The sequence below is a fragment of the Prinia subflava genome, chromosome W (genome assembly GCF_021018805.1).
Source record: "Prinia subflava isolate CZ2003 ecotype Zambia chromosome W, Cam_Psub_1.2, whole genome shotgun sequence".
NCBI classification, from domain to species: Eukaryota; Metazoa; Chordata; class Aves; order Passeriformes; family Cisticolidae; genus Prinia; species Prinia subflava.
The window spans coordinates 8,716,485-8,736,336 of NC_086282.1; the positions used below are offsets into that span (position 1 = coordinate 8,716,485).

General features: G+C 46.8%; 1 protein-coding gene across 7 annotated transcripts in view; it reads left to right on the plus strand.

Annotated features, from left to right (window-relative positions):
- The window catches only part of LOC134563408 (protein FAM13A-like), a 116,011-nt gene that overhangs the window by 63,743 nt on the left and 32,416 nt on the right, over window positions 1-19,852 (plus strand). For 6 of the 7 annotated variants that reach the window (XR_010083363.1, XM_063421317.1, XM_063421316.1 and 3 more), the window contains 5 exons: window positions 9,955-10,168; window positions 11,200-11,338; window positions 12,444-12,525; window positions 12,655-12,875; window positions 14,226-14,309. Coding sequence is in view for 6 of the 7 variants with exons in the window: in XM_063421317.1 (XP_063277387.1) it covers window positions 9,955-10,168; window positions 11,200-11,338; window positions 12,444-12,525; window positions 12,655-12,875; window positions 14,226-14,309 (740 nt within the window). In the remaining variant the exon portion in view is untranslated. The remainder of the gene's footprint in view (window positions 1-9,954; window positions 10,169-11,199; window positions 11,339-12,443; window positions 12,526-12,654; window positions 12,876-14,225; window positions 14,310-19,852) is intronic. The other variant, XM_063421319.1, reaches the window with a different exon arrangement.

The window sequence follows — 19,852 nt, forward strand, 5'->3', positions numbered from 1 at the left end:
CTAGAGAGTCTGACCAAGGCATTAAAATTTTTTTCATGCTTTCTCTGCACTGGTACAGCCATGGTGGATAAATACTCCCCTCTTTTTTGTTGTTGTTTTGTTTTGTTTTCCATGAAAAGTTGTCATTCTGGAAAATCGGGGGGGAAATAGTACATGAAAAGAATGTGGAGATGAGTAGAAAACTGAGAATTTTCCCTGAGCAGAAGAGATCTGTTCAGGCCAGAAGAGGAGTAAGCGTAACTGCGCTGTTGAGTCAGTGGCAAAGAAAAGGTGAAATGTTTACAATCTCTATTGAGATTTTGTTCTTCAATTAGCAGAAAGGGGAAAGGCTGACAGCATAAATCATGAAAGTGGATGCTTTAAAACTGGACTTCATAGCAGATACTTCAAAAAACCATTCAATCCAGGAGTTCTGCAGCCTTCAGAAAAAGCTTAATGCTTTGATAGCTATCTTGGCCAAATGAATAACAAAAGATATTATGCATCCTGTTAAAGAGGAATTAATTGTGCACTGTCAGAAGCAGCAGCTTACCCTTAGTGGGTTCCTGTGTGTTTGTGTGATCCAGCAATTCCAGTGGTTCCAGCTGAAGGGCCTGGCACCTGGCCAGCAGGAGAGAGAAGGCAGTTGGACTGCAGCTCTGATCCATTTAGTGATCTGATGTAGATAATATCTGTAATTGTACATATCTAAATATGTTCCTTGATGAATTGTTGTGTTGCTCTCAGGGGTCTAACCATTTTGCATCTAGTTGAGGTTTTATCTTCTAAATGTATATGGTCACCAACGGAAACAAAATTACACATAGAGTCAGGCCTTCCAGGAGCAAGGGTTAAAGAAAGCTGATTTTTTATAGCAGCCATTTCTTCTGTCAAGTCTCAAATTTGATTTTTCCTTTTAGGACCTTTTTTTTCCTTCTCCTTTTTAACACTTTCTTCTTTGGAATGGGAGTTTCTGTTTCGGGGGAGTATTATGAAATCAACAAAATAGAAAGTAGACATATCTCGGTCTCAATTAGGTTACATAAAGTGCTTTGCTGTCTTTTGGGGTTTGATCAGAGGCTCTTTGAGCCATTGCAATTCCCTGAATGTCACATGCTATCTGGTTTTAAATCCACCTTGGACAAAGTCACGTACGTCATGCATGATTAATAATGGCTTTGTTAGCTGGTGTGGTAGGAGCCTAATTTAGTTACTGCTAAATATGTCTGATTTTTTCTAAGTTTATTCCATCTGTGTAAATCCCACGGAGGTGTTATTTAAGAGTTTCCAAGAGGAAATTTGGTTTGCAAGTGAGAGGAATTCAAACAATTAGAAGTGAGAGATGTCTAGAAGAATTTCATGCATCATTTAAGTCTTGTTCCTGCTGGTCAAATATTTTTTTTTCCTTTTGTATTACCCTGTATTTTGCACAAAAGATCTTGTGAGACCCTTCCCAAAATCATGAGAGATTCAGGGACATGGATGCAAAATATTTCAGGTATTAGAAACTGTCAAGGCTGAACAGAGCTTAGAAAAACTCTTTTTTCAGAAATGACCTGAAGGAAATTCAGGCTGCATAAGCTTTCCAAACTATGGCAAAACAGCCTTCATAAACTTGGGGACTGCACACCCCATGGAAGTTGCCCCTGTGAACCAGGCTTATATGTGCTTCTCTTACCCCAACACCTTTGAGGGGCTCTTATACAAAACACTTGTGCAAAAACCTCCTGTCACCCCTTTCAGGGTAGCACATCAGTGTGCATGCAGCACCAGCCCCTAAGCAGAGGTGTGCCATTTGTCTCCATGTGCTAAGAAGGCAAAAGGTAGAGAGCATCACTTGAAGATGTGCACAAGCAAAACGGCACTGAGCCCATCCCTGCTGCATCGGCGATGATCTTGCACTGCCTGAGTGGTACAGAGGGGGAATGTTAAACAGCACACAGGTTCTGCAGGAGAATCCTCCTGCAATCCACTCTGAGCTGTGAAAACGTTAACCTTGTTCAGCAAAAGGAAACGCTTTTTATTCATAAACTGATCACTTCAAAAGCCCCCTCTCTTTGTGACTGAAGAATAGACACACTAGGCACAGGAAACAGTTTGTAGCACTGCGACTGGTCTGGGAGCTTTGTATAAGCTTTGTTTTGTTACTTGACTCTAGAGCTATTTGTTAGATTTATAAGTTCAAAGCCTGGCTCTTGGCACCACAGGTTTAGACAGTTAAGTAGGAGCATGCAAATCAGCTTAGTAAACTATCTGAACATAAAATGTTAGACTCCTTATGGCATCTAGAGGGAGTGATCACAAGATTGAGGCAATTGCTTTCCGTGGGCTCTATTATGCTAATCAGCAGTTCTAAATTTGGTTTCCCTTTCTCTCCCACTCTACCACCTCCCTGTACAACATTGCTTTTACTTTTGGCTGGTTAGGTTGTCCAGGGGGCTGAAGATTTCCTCACATTCCTACCGTGCTGTAAGCAGCACGTGAAAGGGAAAAGGGGAAACTCAGACCATATTACTATAATTGTTAATATGTGGGCTAAGCACCCTGCGGAACAGGTGGTAATGTGAGGCACTTTTTGCTTGCAGATTAGAAGAACCTATGCTTACTCCCAGGCTTTGAATTTCTAGTAGTAGACAACAGGGTCTCATTAGAGTGCTGGGGCCTATAGGAGAACCATTAATACACTATTCATTTACAGCATTTGTACATCCTGAAACTGAAAAAAATTCCTTCTGGAATCCAATTGCCTCTTCTATTATACCATGTGCCAGTAAAGCTCTCTGTCCAGCATAACTTTTTCCTCAAAGCTGCTAGCTGGTGATTGCCTCGTTTGGTGTCAGTCCATGGTAATTCCTGGTCAGCTTTTGGGTAGTTTTCTGTTGTACCTAAGAGATGACATATATTTGTGTAGGTTACCTGCTGTGGCCAGGCTTTGTAATGCTTTGCGCACAGGGCAGATGGGAGTAGTGATGAGAGTGTTGGGGGTTAGATTTGGTTTTTTTTCTTCTCACAGAATTTTTTCCCATAAGTTTCCAAGAAGCCTTAATGACTACTTAGTCAGAACAAAAAGGGGTACTTGAGAGATATAGCAGCACGAGGCTACACCTATTGTTTATGAGTCCCTGGGAGTGTCCCTCAGAGGGGAGAGATGATGAGCTTTGGGAAAGGCAAAAAGACAGATCTGGGGGAGGGGGAGGCACTCTTGCTCTCAGCGCCGAGGAGGACGGTCAGGCTGCCCTCTGCCTCTGCCTCGTCCTGGGAAATCTATCGTCATCTGCTGTGTACCCGGGAATCCTGAACTCGCTTTTCTCCAGCCTCTCCCCCCACCGCCGCTGCTTCTTCGGAGCTTGGAGGTTCCACTGCTACTCTGTAGCCCTGCACTGCCCAGCCCTGCCGGGACACCCCTGCTGCTCCAGCTGCCAGCGCAGAGCTCCTCATCTCATCCACCAGCCCAGGACTTTACTTCCTTCCAGTTCGGCCTCTCGGAGCCCTGCAGGGGCGCCGAGATCAAACTGCTCTGGGCTTTTGTAAAAGAAAGCCCTCAAGGTTCTTGGTTCTGTTTATTATTGATGCTGTAGTTGTTGTTTGTTTGTCGTTTTGTCATATATACTAGTAAAGAACTGTTATTCCTACCCCCATACCTCTGCCTGAAAGCTCCTTTAAATTTTTTTTAATCGGAATAATTTGGAGGGAGGGGATTTGAATTCTCCATCTCTAGGGAGATCCTGCCCCTTCCTAGCAGATATCTGTCTTTCAAACCAAGACAGATTTATTGGCGCCCACTGTGGGGCTTGAGGGCATTGAGAGGAAAAGGAATAACAGTTCTTAAGTGACCTTGTGCACTGGGTATAGAAACCTCCCTAAATAGCATCATGTGGTCTAGCTTACCTTGGTTTGGGTGGCATGTGGTTGTGGCTGTGTTTCTCCCATTTGCAGGCCCTTATTTAAACATGGGCCCTATAACTAAGGCTACTGTGGCTGTTATCCAGTTTGCACTATGGGTTAATAAGGTGAGGAATTCATGGATTTTTAACTTCCTCTGGAAGGCAGGCACATGGATACATGGCTATCACACTCTAAGTGTTTGTTTGTGGGGTTACTTTAGCAATGGTACCTATTGTGAGGAAATGACACCAGGGGAAATTTTTTCCCAACCCTTTACTCAGCTGTTTGGGTCTATTCCACCAGTTTTTGAAGGGTTTAAATCTTCCCTGAATGCTAATGATATCATACAATGGCTAGTATTGCTCACGGGCCTATCCTATTTAATATTCCGAGATAAGGGGAGATTGGCCTGGATAACCACCCTGATACCTACCCCAGAGAATAAGGATACTGTCCTAGAGACTGAGGGTGCTGCCATGGAGCCTGACACTGCCCCACAGACTAAGGATGCTGCCCCACCACCTGACCCTGACATAAAGCCCACCTCAGGAATGAACCACCCACATTGGGTGGGAGTTCTAGTGAATGAGATAAGCCAGGTGCTGAAGGAGCACCTTTCCCCAGCTGGTGGCAAACCCTCCCCCTGCCCTGAAGAGGGAGAGTCTGAAGGTGCAGCAGTGGAACCCACAGACGTTACAACTGTCCAGGTTCCAGCTGAACCACAGGGGCAGTCACAGCCAGCAGCAGTTGCCCCTGTGGAAAGAAAGAAATATAAGGTGAAATCAGAGCACCCAAGTGATAAGGATAAAAAAGGAAGGCCCTCACAACCCACAGGGGAGCCAGAAGTTGAGATCATCACCGAGTCCCTGTCATATGAAAATCTCCGTACTCTGCAAAAAGATGTTGCACGACGGGGACGTGAGCCTTATACAGCCTGGTTACTTAGGGTCTGGGACCTTATGGGTAGAGGTGTGCAACTGGATGGTGGTGAGGCAAGGAATATAGGACCCTTGACCCAAGACTCAGGTGTGAATCAGGTATTTGTAAGGGAGCAAGGACCCCTTCACCTTTGGGACCGGCTTTTAATGAGTGTAAGGGAGAGGTTTGTCCACAGAGACAGAATGCAGGAGCACCACCTTAGCATGTGCTGGAAGACTGTTTAGGAAGGGATCCAACAGCTGAGAGAAGTGGCAATACTGGAGGTAGTCTTTGGGAGGGATGGACAGCATAACAATGACCCCAACAACGTCAGGTGCACAGGGCAAATGTTGTGGAATCTAGCAACTAAAGGGCCATCTGAATACAAAACATTCATGTCAATGATTAATGCTGATACCAGCCGAGTGACTGTAGGTTCTGTAGCCAGCAAGCTTAGAAATTTTGACAGTATGATCAGTGGCCCAATACAGACTCAGGTCTCTGCTGTAGTTAAAGAACTCCAAGAGGAGATAAGGGAGGTGAGGGAGGAGATGAGGAGGAACAGTTCCCATGTGGCACCGGTGCGAGTCACAGGCCCCAGAGTCAGAACGCAACGTCCCTCAGCTAGAGAGAGAGGGTACATCCCACGAGCTGACCTGTGGTCCTTCCTGCGTGACCATGGGGAAGACATGGGAAGGTGGGATGGGAAACCGACTTCTGCCCTAGCAGCACGGGTGCGTGAGCTCAAAGAGAGAAACACTAACCAAGGGGGTTCCACTAGAATGAAGGTAGCCTCAGCCTCCCATGACCAGGCTGTCAGGTATTACAGAAATGAGGATGCTCTGTCAGACCCCCTTGAAGGAACCTCTACTATGTATGCACAGGAGGAGAGTAGTAACCGGTGCTAGAGGGGCCCTGCCTCTAGCCAGGAAGAGGCATGGGAAAACCGAGTCTTTTGGACTGTGTGGGTTCTATGGCCTGGCACATCAGAGCCACAGAAATATAAAGCTTTGGTTGACACCGGTTCTCAGTGTACCCTAATGCCGTCAGAACATGAGGGAGCAGAACCTATTTCCATTGCTGGTGTGATGGGGGGATCACAAGAATTGACTCAGTTAGAAGCCAAGGTGAGCCTGACCGGGAAGGAGTGGCAGAAACATCCAGTTGTGACTGGCCCAGAGGCTCCATGTATTCTGGGCATGGACTATCTCAGGAATGGCTATTACAAAGACCCTAAGGGGTTCAGATGGGCTTTTGGAATAGCTGCTGTGGAGGCAGAGGGCATTAAGAAATTGAACACCTTGCCTGGATTATCAGAGAACCCATCTGCAGTAGGACTCCTGAAGGTAGAAGAGCAACAAGTACCTGTTGCCACCTCGACGGTGCATCGCCGGCAGTATCGAACGAATCGAGATGCTGTGATCCCCATCCACAAGATGATCCGAGAGCTGGAGAGCCAAGGGGTGGTCAGCAAAACCCACTCACCCTTCAACAGCCCCATTTGGCCTGTACGCAAGTCTGACGGAGAATGGAGACTGACTGTGGACTATCGTGGCTTGAATGAACTGACTCCACCGCTGAGTGCTGCTGTGCCAGACATGCTGGAACTCCAGTACGAGCTGGAGTCCAAGGCAGCGAAGTGGTACGCCACAATCGACATCGCTAATGCGTTTTTCTCCATTCCTCTGGCTGCAGAATGCAGGCCTCAGTTTGCTTTCACCTGGAGGGGCGTGCAGTACACCTGGAACCGACTGCCCCAGGGGTGGAAGCACAGTCCCACCATCTGCCATGGACTGATCCAGGCTGCACTGGAAAAGGGTGAAGCTCCAGAACACCTACAGTACGTTGATGACATCATTGTGTGGGGGAACACAGCAAGGGAAGTATTCGAGAAAGGAGAGAAGATCATCCAGATTCTCCTGGAAGCTGGTTTTGCCATCAAAAAGAGCAAAGTCAAGGGACCTGCCAAGGAGATCCAGTTCCTGGGAGTAAAGTGGGAAGATGGGCGGCATCAGATTCCCATTGAGGTCATCAATAAGATCACTGCGATGTCTCCACCGACCAGCAAGAAGGAAACGCAAGCTTTCCTAGGCGCCATAGGCTTTTGGAGAATGCACATTCCTGAGTACAGCCAGATTGTGAGCCCTCTCTACCGGGTTACCCGCAAGAAGAACGATTTCCACTGGGGCCCTGAACAGCAACAAGCCTTTGCCCAGATCAAGCAGGAGATCGCTCATGCAGTGGCCCTTGGCCCAGTCAGGACAGGGCCAGAAGTGAAGAACGTGCTCTACTCTGCAGCCGGGAACCATGGCCTGTCCTGGAGCCTTTGGCAGAAGGTGCCTGATGAGACTCGGGGTCGACCACTGGGATTCTGGAGTCAGAGCTACAGAGGGTCTGAAGCCAACTACACCCCAACAGAGAGAGAAATCTTGGCTGCCTATGAAGGAGTCCAGGCTGCCTCAGAAGTGATTGGCACAGAAGCCCAACTCCTCCTGGCACCCCGACTACCAGTGTTGGGGTGGATGTTCAAAGGAAAGGTTCCCTCTACCCACCATGCCACCGATGCCACATGGAGCAAATGGACTGCCCTCATCACTCAGCGTGCCCGTATCGGAAACCCAAATCGCCCTGGGATTTTGGAGATAATCACAAACTGTCCAGAAAGTGAAAACTTTGATCTCACAGATGAAGAGGAACAAGAGCAAGTGACACGTGCCGAAGAAGCTCCGCCGTATAATCAGCTGCCAGCAGAAGAAACGTGCTACGCTCTTTTCACTGACGGTTCCTGTCGCATCGTAGGGATGAACCGCAAGTGGAAAGCAGCTGTATGGAGCCCCACACGACAAGTTGCACAAGCCACTGAAGGAGAAGGTGGATCGAGTCAACTTGCAGAACTCAAGGCTGTTCAATTGGCCCTGGACATTGCTGAAAGAGAGAAGTGGCCAAAGCTCTACCTCTACACTGATTCATGGATGGTAGCCAATGCTCTGTGGGGGTGGCTGGAAAGGTGGAAAAAGGCCAGCTGGCAGCGTGGGGGAAAACCAATCTGGGCTGCTGATGAGTGGAAAGACATTGCTGCTCGGGTAGTCAAGCTACCTGTAAAAGTCCGCCATGTAGATGCCCATGTCCCCAAGAGTCGGGCTAATGAGGAGCACCGAAACAACGAGCAAGTAGATCAAGCCGCCAAGATAGAAGTGTCAAAGATAGACCTAGATTGGCAACACAAGGGAGAGTTGTTCCTAGCTCGATGGGCCCACGATGCCTCAGGTCATCAGGGCAGAGATGCCACCTATAAGTGGGCACGAGACCGAGGGGTGGATCTAACCATGGACAGCATTTCTCAGGTTATCCATGACTGTGAGACATGTGCTGCAATCAAGCAGGCTAAGCGAGTGAAGCCCCTATGGTATGGCGGGCGGTGGTCCAAATACAGGTATGGGGAAGCCTGGCAGATTGACTACATCACCCTTCCCCAAACCTGCCAAGGCAAGCGCTACGGGCTGACCATGGTGGAAGCCACCACTGGATGGCTGGAAACCTACCCTGTGCTTCATGCTACTGCCCGGAACACCATCCTGGGCCTGGAAAAGCAAGTCCTGTGGAGACATGGCACCCCTGAGAGAATCGAGTCAGACAATGGGACCCATTTCAAGAACAGCCTTATAGCAGCCTGGGCTAGGGAACATGGCGTTGAGTGGGTGTACCATATTCCTTATCACGCACCAGCAGCCGGGAAAGTTGAACGGTGCAATGGCCTGCTTAAAACCACCTTGAAGGCATTGGGTGGGGGGACTTTCAAGAACTGGGAGATTAATTTAGCAAAGGCTACATGGTTAGTGAACACTCGAGGTTCCACCAACCGAGCAGGCCCTGCCCAATCTGAGCCCCTGAGAACAACAGATGGAGATAAAGTTCCAGTAGTACACATGAGAGGTATGCTGGGAAAAACTGTTTGGATTAATTCTGCCTCCAGCAAAGACAATCCCATCCGTGGGGTTGTCTTCGCTCAGGGACCAGGATGCACCTGGTGGGTGATGCAAAGGGATGGAGAGACCTGATGCATACCTCAAGGAGACCTTGTTTTAGGATGAACTACCCACATCATGTGTCTGTACCCATAGCTGTATGTATAGATGTATATAATTTAGGTCATGCATGTGTGTGTATGTGTATATATATATATATATATATTTTGTTTTTAAAGGTTTAAATTCAATGTAATAGGTTGGTATGGGAAAAAATTCGGGGTGGATGATGTTGGGGGTTAGATTTGGTTTTTTTTCTTCTCACAGAATTTTTTCCCATAAGTTTCCAAGAAGCCTTAATGACTACTTAGTCAGAACAAAAAGGGGTACTTGAGAGATATAGCAGCACGAGGCTACACCTATTGTTTATGAGTCCCTGGGAGTGTCCCTCAGAGGGGAGAGATGATGAGCTTTGGGAAAGGCAAAAAGACAGATCTGGGGGAGGGGGAGGCACTCTTGCTCTCAGCGCCGAGGAGGACGGTCAGGCTGCCCTCTGCCTCTGCCTCGTCCTGGGAAATCTATCGTCATCTGCTGTGTACCCGGGAATCCTGAACTCGCTTTTCTCCAGCCTCTCCCCCCACCGCCGCTGCTTCTTCGGAGCTTGGAGGTTCCACTGCTACTCTGTAGCCCTGCACTGCCCAGCCCTGCCGGGACACCCCTGCTGCTCCAGCTGCCAGCGCAGAGCTCCTCATCTCATCCACCAGCCCAGGACTTTACTTCCTTCCAGTTCGGCCTCTCGGAGCCCTGCAGGGGCGCCGAGATCAAACTGCTCTGGGCTTTTGTAAAAGAAAGCCCTCAAGGTTCTTGGTTCTGTTTATTATTGATGCTGTAGTTGTTGTTTGTTTGTCGTTTTGTCATATATACTAGTAAAGAACTGTTATTCCTACCCCCATACCTCTGCCTGAAAGCTCCTTTAAATTTTTTTTAATCGGAATAATTTGGAGGGAGGGGATTTGAATTCTCCATCTCTAGGGAGATCCTGCCCCTTCCTAGCAGATATCTGTCTTTCAAACCAAGACAGAGAGAAAGCCTGGTGACGAGTCACAGTGCAGGACAAGTAGCTCAAGGTTCATTAGAAAGTTACCTGAAGTCTGTTTTACATATAAAACAAACCTGATAAAACCAGCCTTTGTCTTACTGTTCCCAGAGCCCATCCCTGCTCTCTCCTCATGGCAGCGAGACGGCTTAGGCTCAGATGAGGCTCACCTTTCCCCACAGGCCGGGCAATTGATTTGCCAGCTTCTGGATGAGGACAGCGATCCCATGCTGTCCCCTCGCTTCTATGCCTATGGACAGAGCAAACAGTACCTGGATGATACAGAAGTGCCTCCTTCTCCTCCCAGTTCTCATTCCTTCATGAGGTAGGTTGTGATTTGCCAGTGCTGACTTTCACATTGTCTTAGAATGACTTTATGATGCTTGTATTTCTAATTGTCTGTTCTCTTTGTGCTGTATATTGAGTTCTGTGCCTTTAAGACTGGCTCTGAGAGCAAAGCAAAGAACGAAGAAGCTCCAAGTTTGTTTTAAAAACAGCTCTCCTCCTACACATTCCTCTCTCCAGACTGTGTTCCTCTGAAGCACAAACCAGCACCTGTAACAGAGATCTTTTTTTACTTTTTAGTTAGTTTTAGCTAGCTGAAGCAGAGAAGTTCCCTAGACTGGTTTTTTTTTTTTCCTTTTTCTTGACTCTTTGAAGCTGCTCCAGACTGAAAACCCCAGAGAAGCACCAAAAGCTCGCACCTGCGGCTCACCAGGCCCGGACCTCTGGAGGGACTGGGACTGATAAAGAACTGAGTGAGCTGAGCCACCCATGGCAAAGATTTTCTCAAGTTTACCATCTCTGTTTAGAGCAGAGAAGAGTTTTATTGTTTCATATTATTCATTCTTTATGCTTGTGGGCATTTTGTTGTTAAATAAATAAGTTTTTTCCACTTTTCTCCAAAGGAGTTCTTTTCCCAGACCGGCTAAAGAAGAAAGCCTTTTGAGTTTGCTTTCCAGAGAGACCCTATTCAAAAGTTTCCTCCCAAATTTGCCCTAAACCAAGACACACATGCAGCTGCAGAGGGTTTGCACAGTTGCATCAAGCATCATCTCTTTGGATCAGCTGTGCTGCGTTGATTTTCTGTCCCTGCTCACAGGGAACTGATATTTTTTTAAAAAATTCTTTCTAGTTAATAATTTCTGGGTTTGTGCATTAATATCTAGGGACTTGCTGTTGCTGAAAGAGGCTGTTAGAGCATCTTTTGCTATCTGTCATTGCAGAGTAGTAATATAGCATTCTCACTTTTGTGGGCCTTGTCTTTATGTACACAATGTTGAAGTGGCCTTCTTTGCATCAAGATGTACTGTGACTGTTTGGATGAGCTTTTCCTGCAATCTCTGCTCTTGGCAGGAGACGGAGTTCGTCTTTAGGATCTTATGAAGATGACAGAGAAGACCTTACCCCTGCACAACTCACCCGGAGGATTCAGGGGCTAAAGAAAAAGATCAGGAGATTTGAGGACAAATTTGAAGAGGAGAGGAAATACAGAGTGAGTCTCTAGGAGTTAAGCATTTATGTGGAGATGTATGCATTAGCAGCAAAGAGAAGGGACACCAGGGAAGTGGGTCAAGCATGCAGAGGGACACCAGGGAAATATGCCAAACATACAGAGGGCTTGAAAGCTTTTATAATGAGGAAAGGAAAAAAGAATGGCAGAAGACCTGCTGCCCCCCCTTAAATATGTATGCACACCAAGCAGATTACCTTTCCAGGTGTTATGCAATATCCATGCAGCACAAGAGAGGAAAGCTAATGAACTGACAGGATTTCGACCACTGCTTAAGACAGTGTATAGGAATAGCTGTGTTTAACTTCTGTTTGTTTATTTATTTAACATCGACATATGAGAAGCACCGTTGCTGATCACATTTGCATGATGGTAATCCCAGGCCACCTGTGCATTGCAGAGGAGAGAGAGCAGCTGCCTTCACTCCTGAGCAAGGAACCACAGTCAAGTGCTGCTGAGCAGCAGCAGCATACTGGACTCTTAATTGTTCTGACATGCCCTTCTGATGCACAGAAAGCTATGTAAGGAACTGTAAAGCTTTGCATGTGTGCATCTTTTGCTATCTAAATGGCAAAGAATTATACTGGAAAGATCTTGCCTGCAGTAGGAAAGTCTGAAAGAAATGCTCAGAGCTTGCTGTAGTCTAGAATTTGGGTTATTTGATGTTTTTGGATGTAAGGCAGCCTTGGGTATGGATACATGTGTCAACACTTTTCTAACTGTTCATGCTAGGTTCCCTCTATTTTAGAGGTATCTTCTTGTTAGGAAATAATAGACACAAGGATTCCAATCTGCATCTGGCCCTCTGAGTCACTCCTACAACTTAATCAATGGCATCAAATGTTTTGTGTTTTCTAAAAAGAAAAACCATTTCATGATGCCCCTAAGAGTGTTGTGACAGGCAGGAGCAATTAAAGCAAGGTCTGAAATGGGCTGGTCAGATGTGTGCATCTGCCAGTCAGAAGCCAGTGCCTGTGCTCTGTGCTGGGCACAAATTCCATTGTACCCCTTTGTGCCACACACTTGTTTCAGTGAATCTCTCCTGGTAGTTTAACACCGATTCAGCATGGCTTTTCTTTCCTCCCAGCCTTCCCACAGTGACAAAGCAGCCAACCCTGAAGTGCTCAAATGGACAAATGATTTGGCCAAATTCAGAAAGCAGCTTAAAGGTGAGCAGCCACCAGTGGTGCACCTTTGGGGTGTATCTCAACTCTGCCTCATTTAGACTTGATGTGAGGCAGTTATCCTGACACTGTCACATTTTAAAAATGAAAAATTACTCATCTTTCCCTGTTCAGAGTCAAAACTGAAGATATCGGAGGAAGACCTTGGCCCTGTTGTGCGTCAGCGCAGCAACACACTCCCTAAGAGCTTTGGCTCTCAGCTGGAGAAGGAGGATGACAAGAAGCAAGACCTGTCAGATAAATCTGCCAAGCCTGCCGTGGAAGTGACCCTTGACTCCATCCAGAAGAAGCTTCAAGAGAAACGAGCAGAGACAAATCGACCTGAAGACATTAAGGTACAATGTAGGCAGGTCAGATTTAGGCCTTTAAGTGCAAGTAGGTTACTTGTGGCTGCACAGTCACTTGTGAAAACATTGTGGTCTTCTACATTTTGTTAAAAAGTCTCCAGCCTTTAGTCTGGGCTCACTTGCTTTAGTTCCTTTTCCTCTGCCTTTAGTATCTTGATTTTTTTCCCAGAGCTCAGTTTCTATTGTATGTCATCTTGTATTCTTTGTCTGACCCTTGTTTATTCCTAGTAATGTTTCTGAATTATTGCAATTTTTTCCTGCCCTGTGTTTGGCTATTTTTGTTATTACATTTAAAGGTTTTTGGCAAATTCTGAGTCTTCCAGTGCTTCTGGAGATTGTGTCATCCGTTTGCTTCTTGTTCACTCCAAAACTCAATGTTGTTCTCTCAGGGTGTGTTACTGCTAACCTTTGGAGTTTCTCGTTTAGCTCTGTTAGCTCCTGTAATCTCTGAGAGTTATCAGCAGGGAGGTCTTCGTGTCTGATGTTGTGAGCCCCTGAGATTTGGGCAGCCTTGTAAATGAAGTCCTTGAGTCTGCTGACATGTAAATTATGCAGTGCTGTATAAGGGTCAGGCAGACAGCATTATCTTTGTTTGCTAGATCTGCAGAAGAAAAACATACAGCGTGTGTTTTGACTATTTTCTGACTAGCAAAAATCTGCAGCCTGGCCAGTTACAGAGGGACTGTGATAGTATTTGATGCTGTAATAGGGAGAAAAGGCTTGGTGTCAGGCAAATTCAGGGGGAGAATTTTGGCCAACTTAGTTAGAGAAGTCTTCTCTGTCTTCCCTATTTTTTTTTTTTTGGCTTTGTCCCCTCTTGTCTGCTATAGCTTTTCATTCCATAGCGGAATTGGCAGAAAGAGACAATCTGCACTTCAGTTCATGGTAAAGCGTGTTTGTGACAGTCAAAGCAGAGGTGTCAAGCTTTACAAGAGGTACTGGAGTTTGTCTCAGATTTGGAGAAAAAGAAAGGATGTGTTCTGTTGTAGAATTTATATTTCAGATTTTAACTGAAAAAGAGCCACCATCATTAAAAGTTGCATAGTGTTGTTTTTTTCAAAGCACACAATCTGTAAATCTGCTTTAGGTACATAATATACCTTCATAGGTAAAGTTTGTGTGTTTAATCTGCCTGCATTGAGCATAGGGTTCTACTCACATTAACAGTCTCTTTGGCAATATAGATGGGAAAAGACAACTGGAAGATAGAGATTAATCTTTAAAACGTAATGATGGTATGACATGACTTTGGTTATGGCACAGATTTGTATTTTTTGAGTCCAGGAATCTGACTTGTTTTCTTCCTCCCTTTCCCTCTCTCTGTGCCACTTTTCATAGGACATGACACGAGATCAGATAGCGGCTGAAAAAGTGGCTCTTCAAAAAGCTTTGCTGTATTATGAAGGCATTCATGACAGACTGGTATGTACTGCAGCTTCTTTTTTTCTTTTTTTCTTTTCTTTTTTTCTTTTTTTTTTTCTTCAAAGTACATCTTTCTATGTCTGTGGTAAATGATGCCCCTAATATGCTATTTTGATGTCAGGTCACCAGAACTTCTTGGTCTCCAAACCACACATGCACCCTCTAATCCACCTCACTGATCCTTCCTTCTGCAGCTGCTGAGGAGTCTGTTCTAGGCAGGGTGTCATCCTCACATAGCCCTGGGCTGGACAGACACCTGCAGGACAGAGCCTACAGGCTTAGTGGGCATTATTTTGGCATTGTGCTCATCAGGTTCCACAGACATCCAGTTTGTGGCCCAGTGGACAGTCTGCATGGGAATAGTTGTGCATGGTCCCCCATCCAGCCAGGAAGTTTGCAGTTTTCTGGTATCAATGGTATAAGGTTTCTTGTACATTTGATCTTAACAAGGCCAACTTATTTGTGAAGACAGAGATTTAAGTTTTGTCTCCTGTTGATCCCTACTGTGGCAGAAACAGAGTGGCTTCCAGGCCATGAAGTTGGCTTTTTATGAGTCCCTCCTTCTCTTTTACTGATGACATTATAATCTTTGTGACCAGCTGTATAGGTAAAGTAACTTAATTTCAGTGTGTTGCTAATCCCCTGAGCAGTGGCTTGGGAGCAGCAAATTACTGCTTATAAGGAGTACTTGATTGGTGCAGCTCTCAAATGTCATTCTTCTGCTGTACGAGATTCCTGATCTTTTCCTTCCGAATTATATCTTTCTTTACCCATTGTTTTAAAAAGTCTCACTAAGTTATTTAAATGCCTTCATGGAGTGCTACTATTGTACAATCACAACTGTATTAGCAACTGAAACTGGCATAGTTACATGAGAGGACAGGCAGATTTATTCTTGTGTAAAATAGAAAAAGGGCAGCACAAGGGAATCTACTTAACCTTTCCTGTGTTCTCTGTGAGACCAAGTCTTTTTTTGCTGCTTTTACAATTATGTAAATCAACAGTTGGCATCTTACTGTTATAAATGCCAATACGATATTCCAATTAAAATAATAATTTGGTTTATTAATAAAGATCAAATCACAGAATTTCAATAACCCACCAACAGTGGAGAAACTTGACAGAGTTTTCCCGGGAAATGCCAAGGGTGAACCGTGAGATACAGGGTCTGGCAGCCTGCTATCTCCCCCAACGGTTCACAAATTTGCCCAGTTCCGGGCTTGGTTTTTATACACTTTATTCTGCCCTTGGCAATATTTCCCCGTATTTCCCATTGTTTCCCGACCAGCTATACAAATTCAGGAGTTTCCCCGGCCAAGCAGAATAGAGTTCTTTTCTTAGTTCAAATGTTAATGTCCAATTTCTATAGGTCCTTATAGTTGATGAATGATCCAGATATCGATGATGTTGCTTGATGGTCTGTGAAGGTGGCACCCGAGGTGTGAGTTGCTGGTGCCAGCTTATCTCCCGAGGTCCCCTCCCAGTACTTGAGAAGGCTGCATGCTTTCCCGGAAAAGTCTTTTGTTCCCTTCTGAATGGAGGCACCTGCTGTTTCAGGGTGGTCAGTTTCACCATCTGCTGCAAAATCTCTTAAAACATAGACTTTTACCTGATATAAATTTATACAGCTTTTATAATTTTCCAATTTACCATAAGTGTCGGAGTCTAGAACATCCCTCTGGCCACCCTGGAGGGTTTGGAGACCGGACAGGGGGGTCTGGGATCTGTACAGGGGGGTCAGTTAGACCCACACAGGTCCCAGGAGGACACTGACTCTGATTCCTGTCCATGGGAGTGAACACTCACATGCAGGAAGAATCACAAATCCTAAGAATTTGAAATAAGTAGTGGATGGTTTGTTGTAGAATATAAATATAGAAATTAGGATTCTTAGCATATGGGGCTGAAGAGACAAGATGGAGGAATTGGGGAGTGGCCCCTGTCTTCCTTGTTCTTGTTCTCGTCCCCCATCTTGTGCTGAGTTGGGTTTTAGAGATTGGTTTAGAGTAGAACTGACATGTTAGTATAGGTAATAGGTATTGGTAAAATTTTGTAAATAAAAAATACGTCTCGGACAGTGGTTGGGTCAAGGGGACTGTCCATAAGGTGTGGGGCTCTCTGATCCGCCCAGTCCGCCGCGTGTCCTGCTCTGCGGAGACACCTTGCAGAGCTGAGAAAGAACTAAGATAAGGTACCCTGCCAGGAAGGCCTGGCAGAGTTGAAAAAGGACTGAGATAATGAAGAATAAACAACCTTGGAAATGTGCACCGGCGGACTCAGTTTGTCGTCTCCACCTCTGGTGTGTAACACTTAGGGCAAAGAGAAGACCGAAAACCTTATTACCTCTGGGAACAGCAACCCAGGGGAAACTCCTAGGGAACAGCAACCTTGGGAGACCCTTATTACCTTGGGGAACACCAACCCCAAGGAGAATCTCAGGAAAACTACAACCCTGAGATATGGCACCCGAACTTATCCGAACAGCCACGGACCCTCAGAAGAAGATAAAAACTCCATCATTAGAAGATAAGAACAGATTCAGCAAGTCGCCGACCTTGGAACTTCAGCCGAACCGACGTGGACCCAGGGCCCAGGGCTGCGTCATCCCACAGCTGCTGGACAGCAGGGACAACACCGGTTCCAGTTCCACAGCCAGGAAAGACTGCACCTAGGTGAGACCGGTCAAAAACCCAGAACACGGGGGGAATGCATTCCAGAAATAGCTACGTATCTTATTAACTTGGCAAAGCATTACTGCTGCATAATTTGCGGCTTCAATTGAAAGAGCCAGCAGCTCTCTAATAATGGGTTTGCCTCGCAATCCTACAACACAAATCGGAACTAAAGTTCCAGATAGAATTTTGGAAAGAGGTAAACAAAAAAACACTATATCAAAATGCAATAAGGAGAGATAAAAAAGCTCTCAAATTAATGGCATTGGCAAGTGTACTGCTGCAAATAACATTACAGAATTCCAGGGAAGAATTAAAACTCCCACGACAGCAGAGAGGCAAAGAGGAATTAGATTCCCAGCCCTCTGAGAAGCGAGCCCACATGTTGACCGCAACCCCAAAAAAGGGAGGGGATGCTCAAAAGCAGTCTCTAACAGTCCCTCGGACATCCCCCACTCCGCACCTTACCCCGCACCCCGAAAAGAACACTGAAGTGGGCGGCCCGCGGCCGTGCGGCGCAGCTCCCCCCATCCCCCACTGCAAAACAGCAAGGGAAAGAGGGGAAAGGGCAGACGGAGCACCAGCCGTGCCGCCAAGGCGGGGGGAGGACACACCGTGCGGGGGAGGGCGGCCCGCAGACGCCCTGCACTGGGAAGGAAACAGCCGGGAAGAGAGTTTGGAAACAGGGTGAAGAAATACATTAAGGAGAAGGCAAGCTTTCACAGTCACTTTTGAATCGGTCAGAGCAAGAAAGTGAGGAGAATGAATTGTTTCTGAGTGATTTTTATGAAATGCCGTTTGCACCAAGAATACAGAGCAGGTTTAGTGGCCGTGCGTGCTCGCACATCTCAGAGCTGGAGCGAAAGCGGCGGCGGGCGGTGCCGCCGTGCATCGCGGGACGGGAAAGCCGGGATTGGGTCGCGCCACGTGAACTTTTGCGGACCCCGCTGCACTCGTTGTGCGCCCGGTGGCAGAGGCTGCTGCCCCCCCAGCAGGGAGGAGGAGACGGGGCAGTGCCGCGGCACAGCGCGAGCAAAAGGAGGCTTGTTCCCTCCTCCCCCCCCCCGCCCCGTTCCCCCCCCCCTTCCCCCTCCGCCATGATACGCGTTCCCCGGGAAGGAGGCGCGGGGAGTCCAACACAGACCCCGCCTCCATGTCCCCAAAGCTCCCCCCCTCCAAACATCGAACACAGAAGGACAAAGCACTGCCCCCCCCCGCCCCCCCCCAGCGGGACAGGGAGAGACGAAGGGGAAAAGAATACAAGGATCACAGGCAGCGGTCACCGAGCGCGGGAATGCAGAAGCGCGGAAAGCGGGAATGCGGAAGCGTGGGCAGGGCGCACGCTGATGTCGCGGACGGTGAAAACCGAGGCAGGGACTGGGGGCACCGCTCCAGCACAAGCTGCGGGGATGCAGGAAGCACGGGCGCCGGCGGCATTTGTAAGGACCGCCAGCGCAGATCAGGGCGGGGCGGACCCCGGGAGAGAGCAGGAAGAGTGCGTCTTTTCGGGCTTTGCCACGCCAAGTCAGGCAGAGGAGGGGCATGGCCACACCGGCGGCGTTTCGTTCCACGCCCCCATGCCGGCGCAGACAGGGGCAAGGTGGGGCCAGAGTGGGATTTCCCTCTGGGCAGCGTCCCCTGTCCCACCCCCTCGCAACGGCCGTTCTATCTATTCCCTCATAGCAGCAGTGCTCAGGCAGCGGGACGTCCCGCAGTAACCCCGATGCACAACCAAAATTAAAAGCAATTATGCAGCAATGCCAAGGCATAGAAATAATGAAAACTAAGCAGCAAATATGCTCGCAGCACCCAGCCGGAGCTACGCGAGTGACAAAATTGTGAAAGTGCAGCTTTTTAAAGCAAGCATCACAAAGATTATAAGTCCCCATCCTCAGAAAGGAGAGGGGAAGATGATGATTGCATGATGGCAACACATGACATTTAAGATTTATAAGAAACACGCAGCAACGCGCAAAAGCTGCAGTGATCAGGGCAAAGAATTTTTCACAAATATGCCCGTTGTATCACAACATTGGCACGGATTGGCCGTGCCAGGGACCCCTCGATGTTTTTTATCAAGCCCAAATCCCTCAGCTCAGTCAGAACGGCCTGGCCAGCCGGACAAGCTGAAACTGAACCCAGCCGGTTCAGCATCACCACCATGCATGGTGGAACAGAAGCATTGCAACAATTTCTAAGCAGATTGCACAGCTTCAACAACAAAAATAGTAACAAAGGAAGCTTTCATTAACTCCTGAAGACAACAAAGTTCAAGATATGCTAGCTCAGAAGCAGCAGCAAATATTCACCGTTAGTGACAGTAAGTCAGTTCAAACTCCACATGATTTTTGGACTGTAGCCCAAGCTTCTTTTGCCACTCAATCACAATCATCTTTATTTTCAAAAGATTTCTTTTTATAAAAAAAAAAAAAAAAAAAAAAAAAAAAAAAGCAAGCAATTATTTCTTCAGTTGAAAGACTGTGCTCTGGAATTTTATCCGAATTTAGCAATGCATTTCCCTCAATCACCCCTTCCAGCATAAGGTAGTCACACCCTTTCTGAATCCTCTGCAAATAATTCCTACACATTTACATCAAGGCTACCTGCTGGGTCAGCGGCACGTTCAGCCGTGATTTCCCTTCACCGTGCCACATAGGTATTATGTGCAGCACACAGAAAAAGTAATACCCCAGTCCTTATAGAGGAGGGGGAAAATGATTTACAATATCCACTCCTCATCCAGGAGAGGGAGAAAAGTTAGCAATGTTAGCAAGCTCCAAAATAGAAGAAAGAGCATCATGGTAATAGCAATTGAATCACATTCCTGCAAATTCACAGGATGAAAGAGTTATAACAGACTGCAAAGAAATC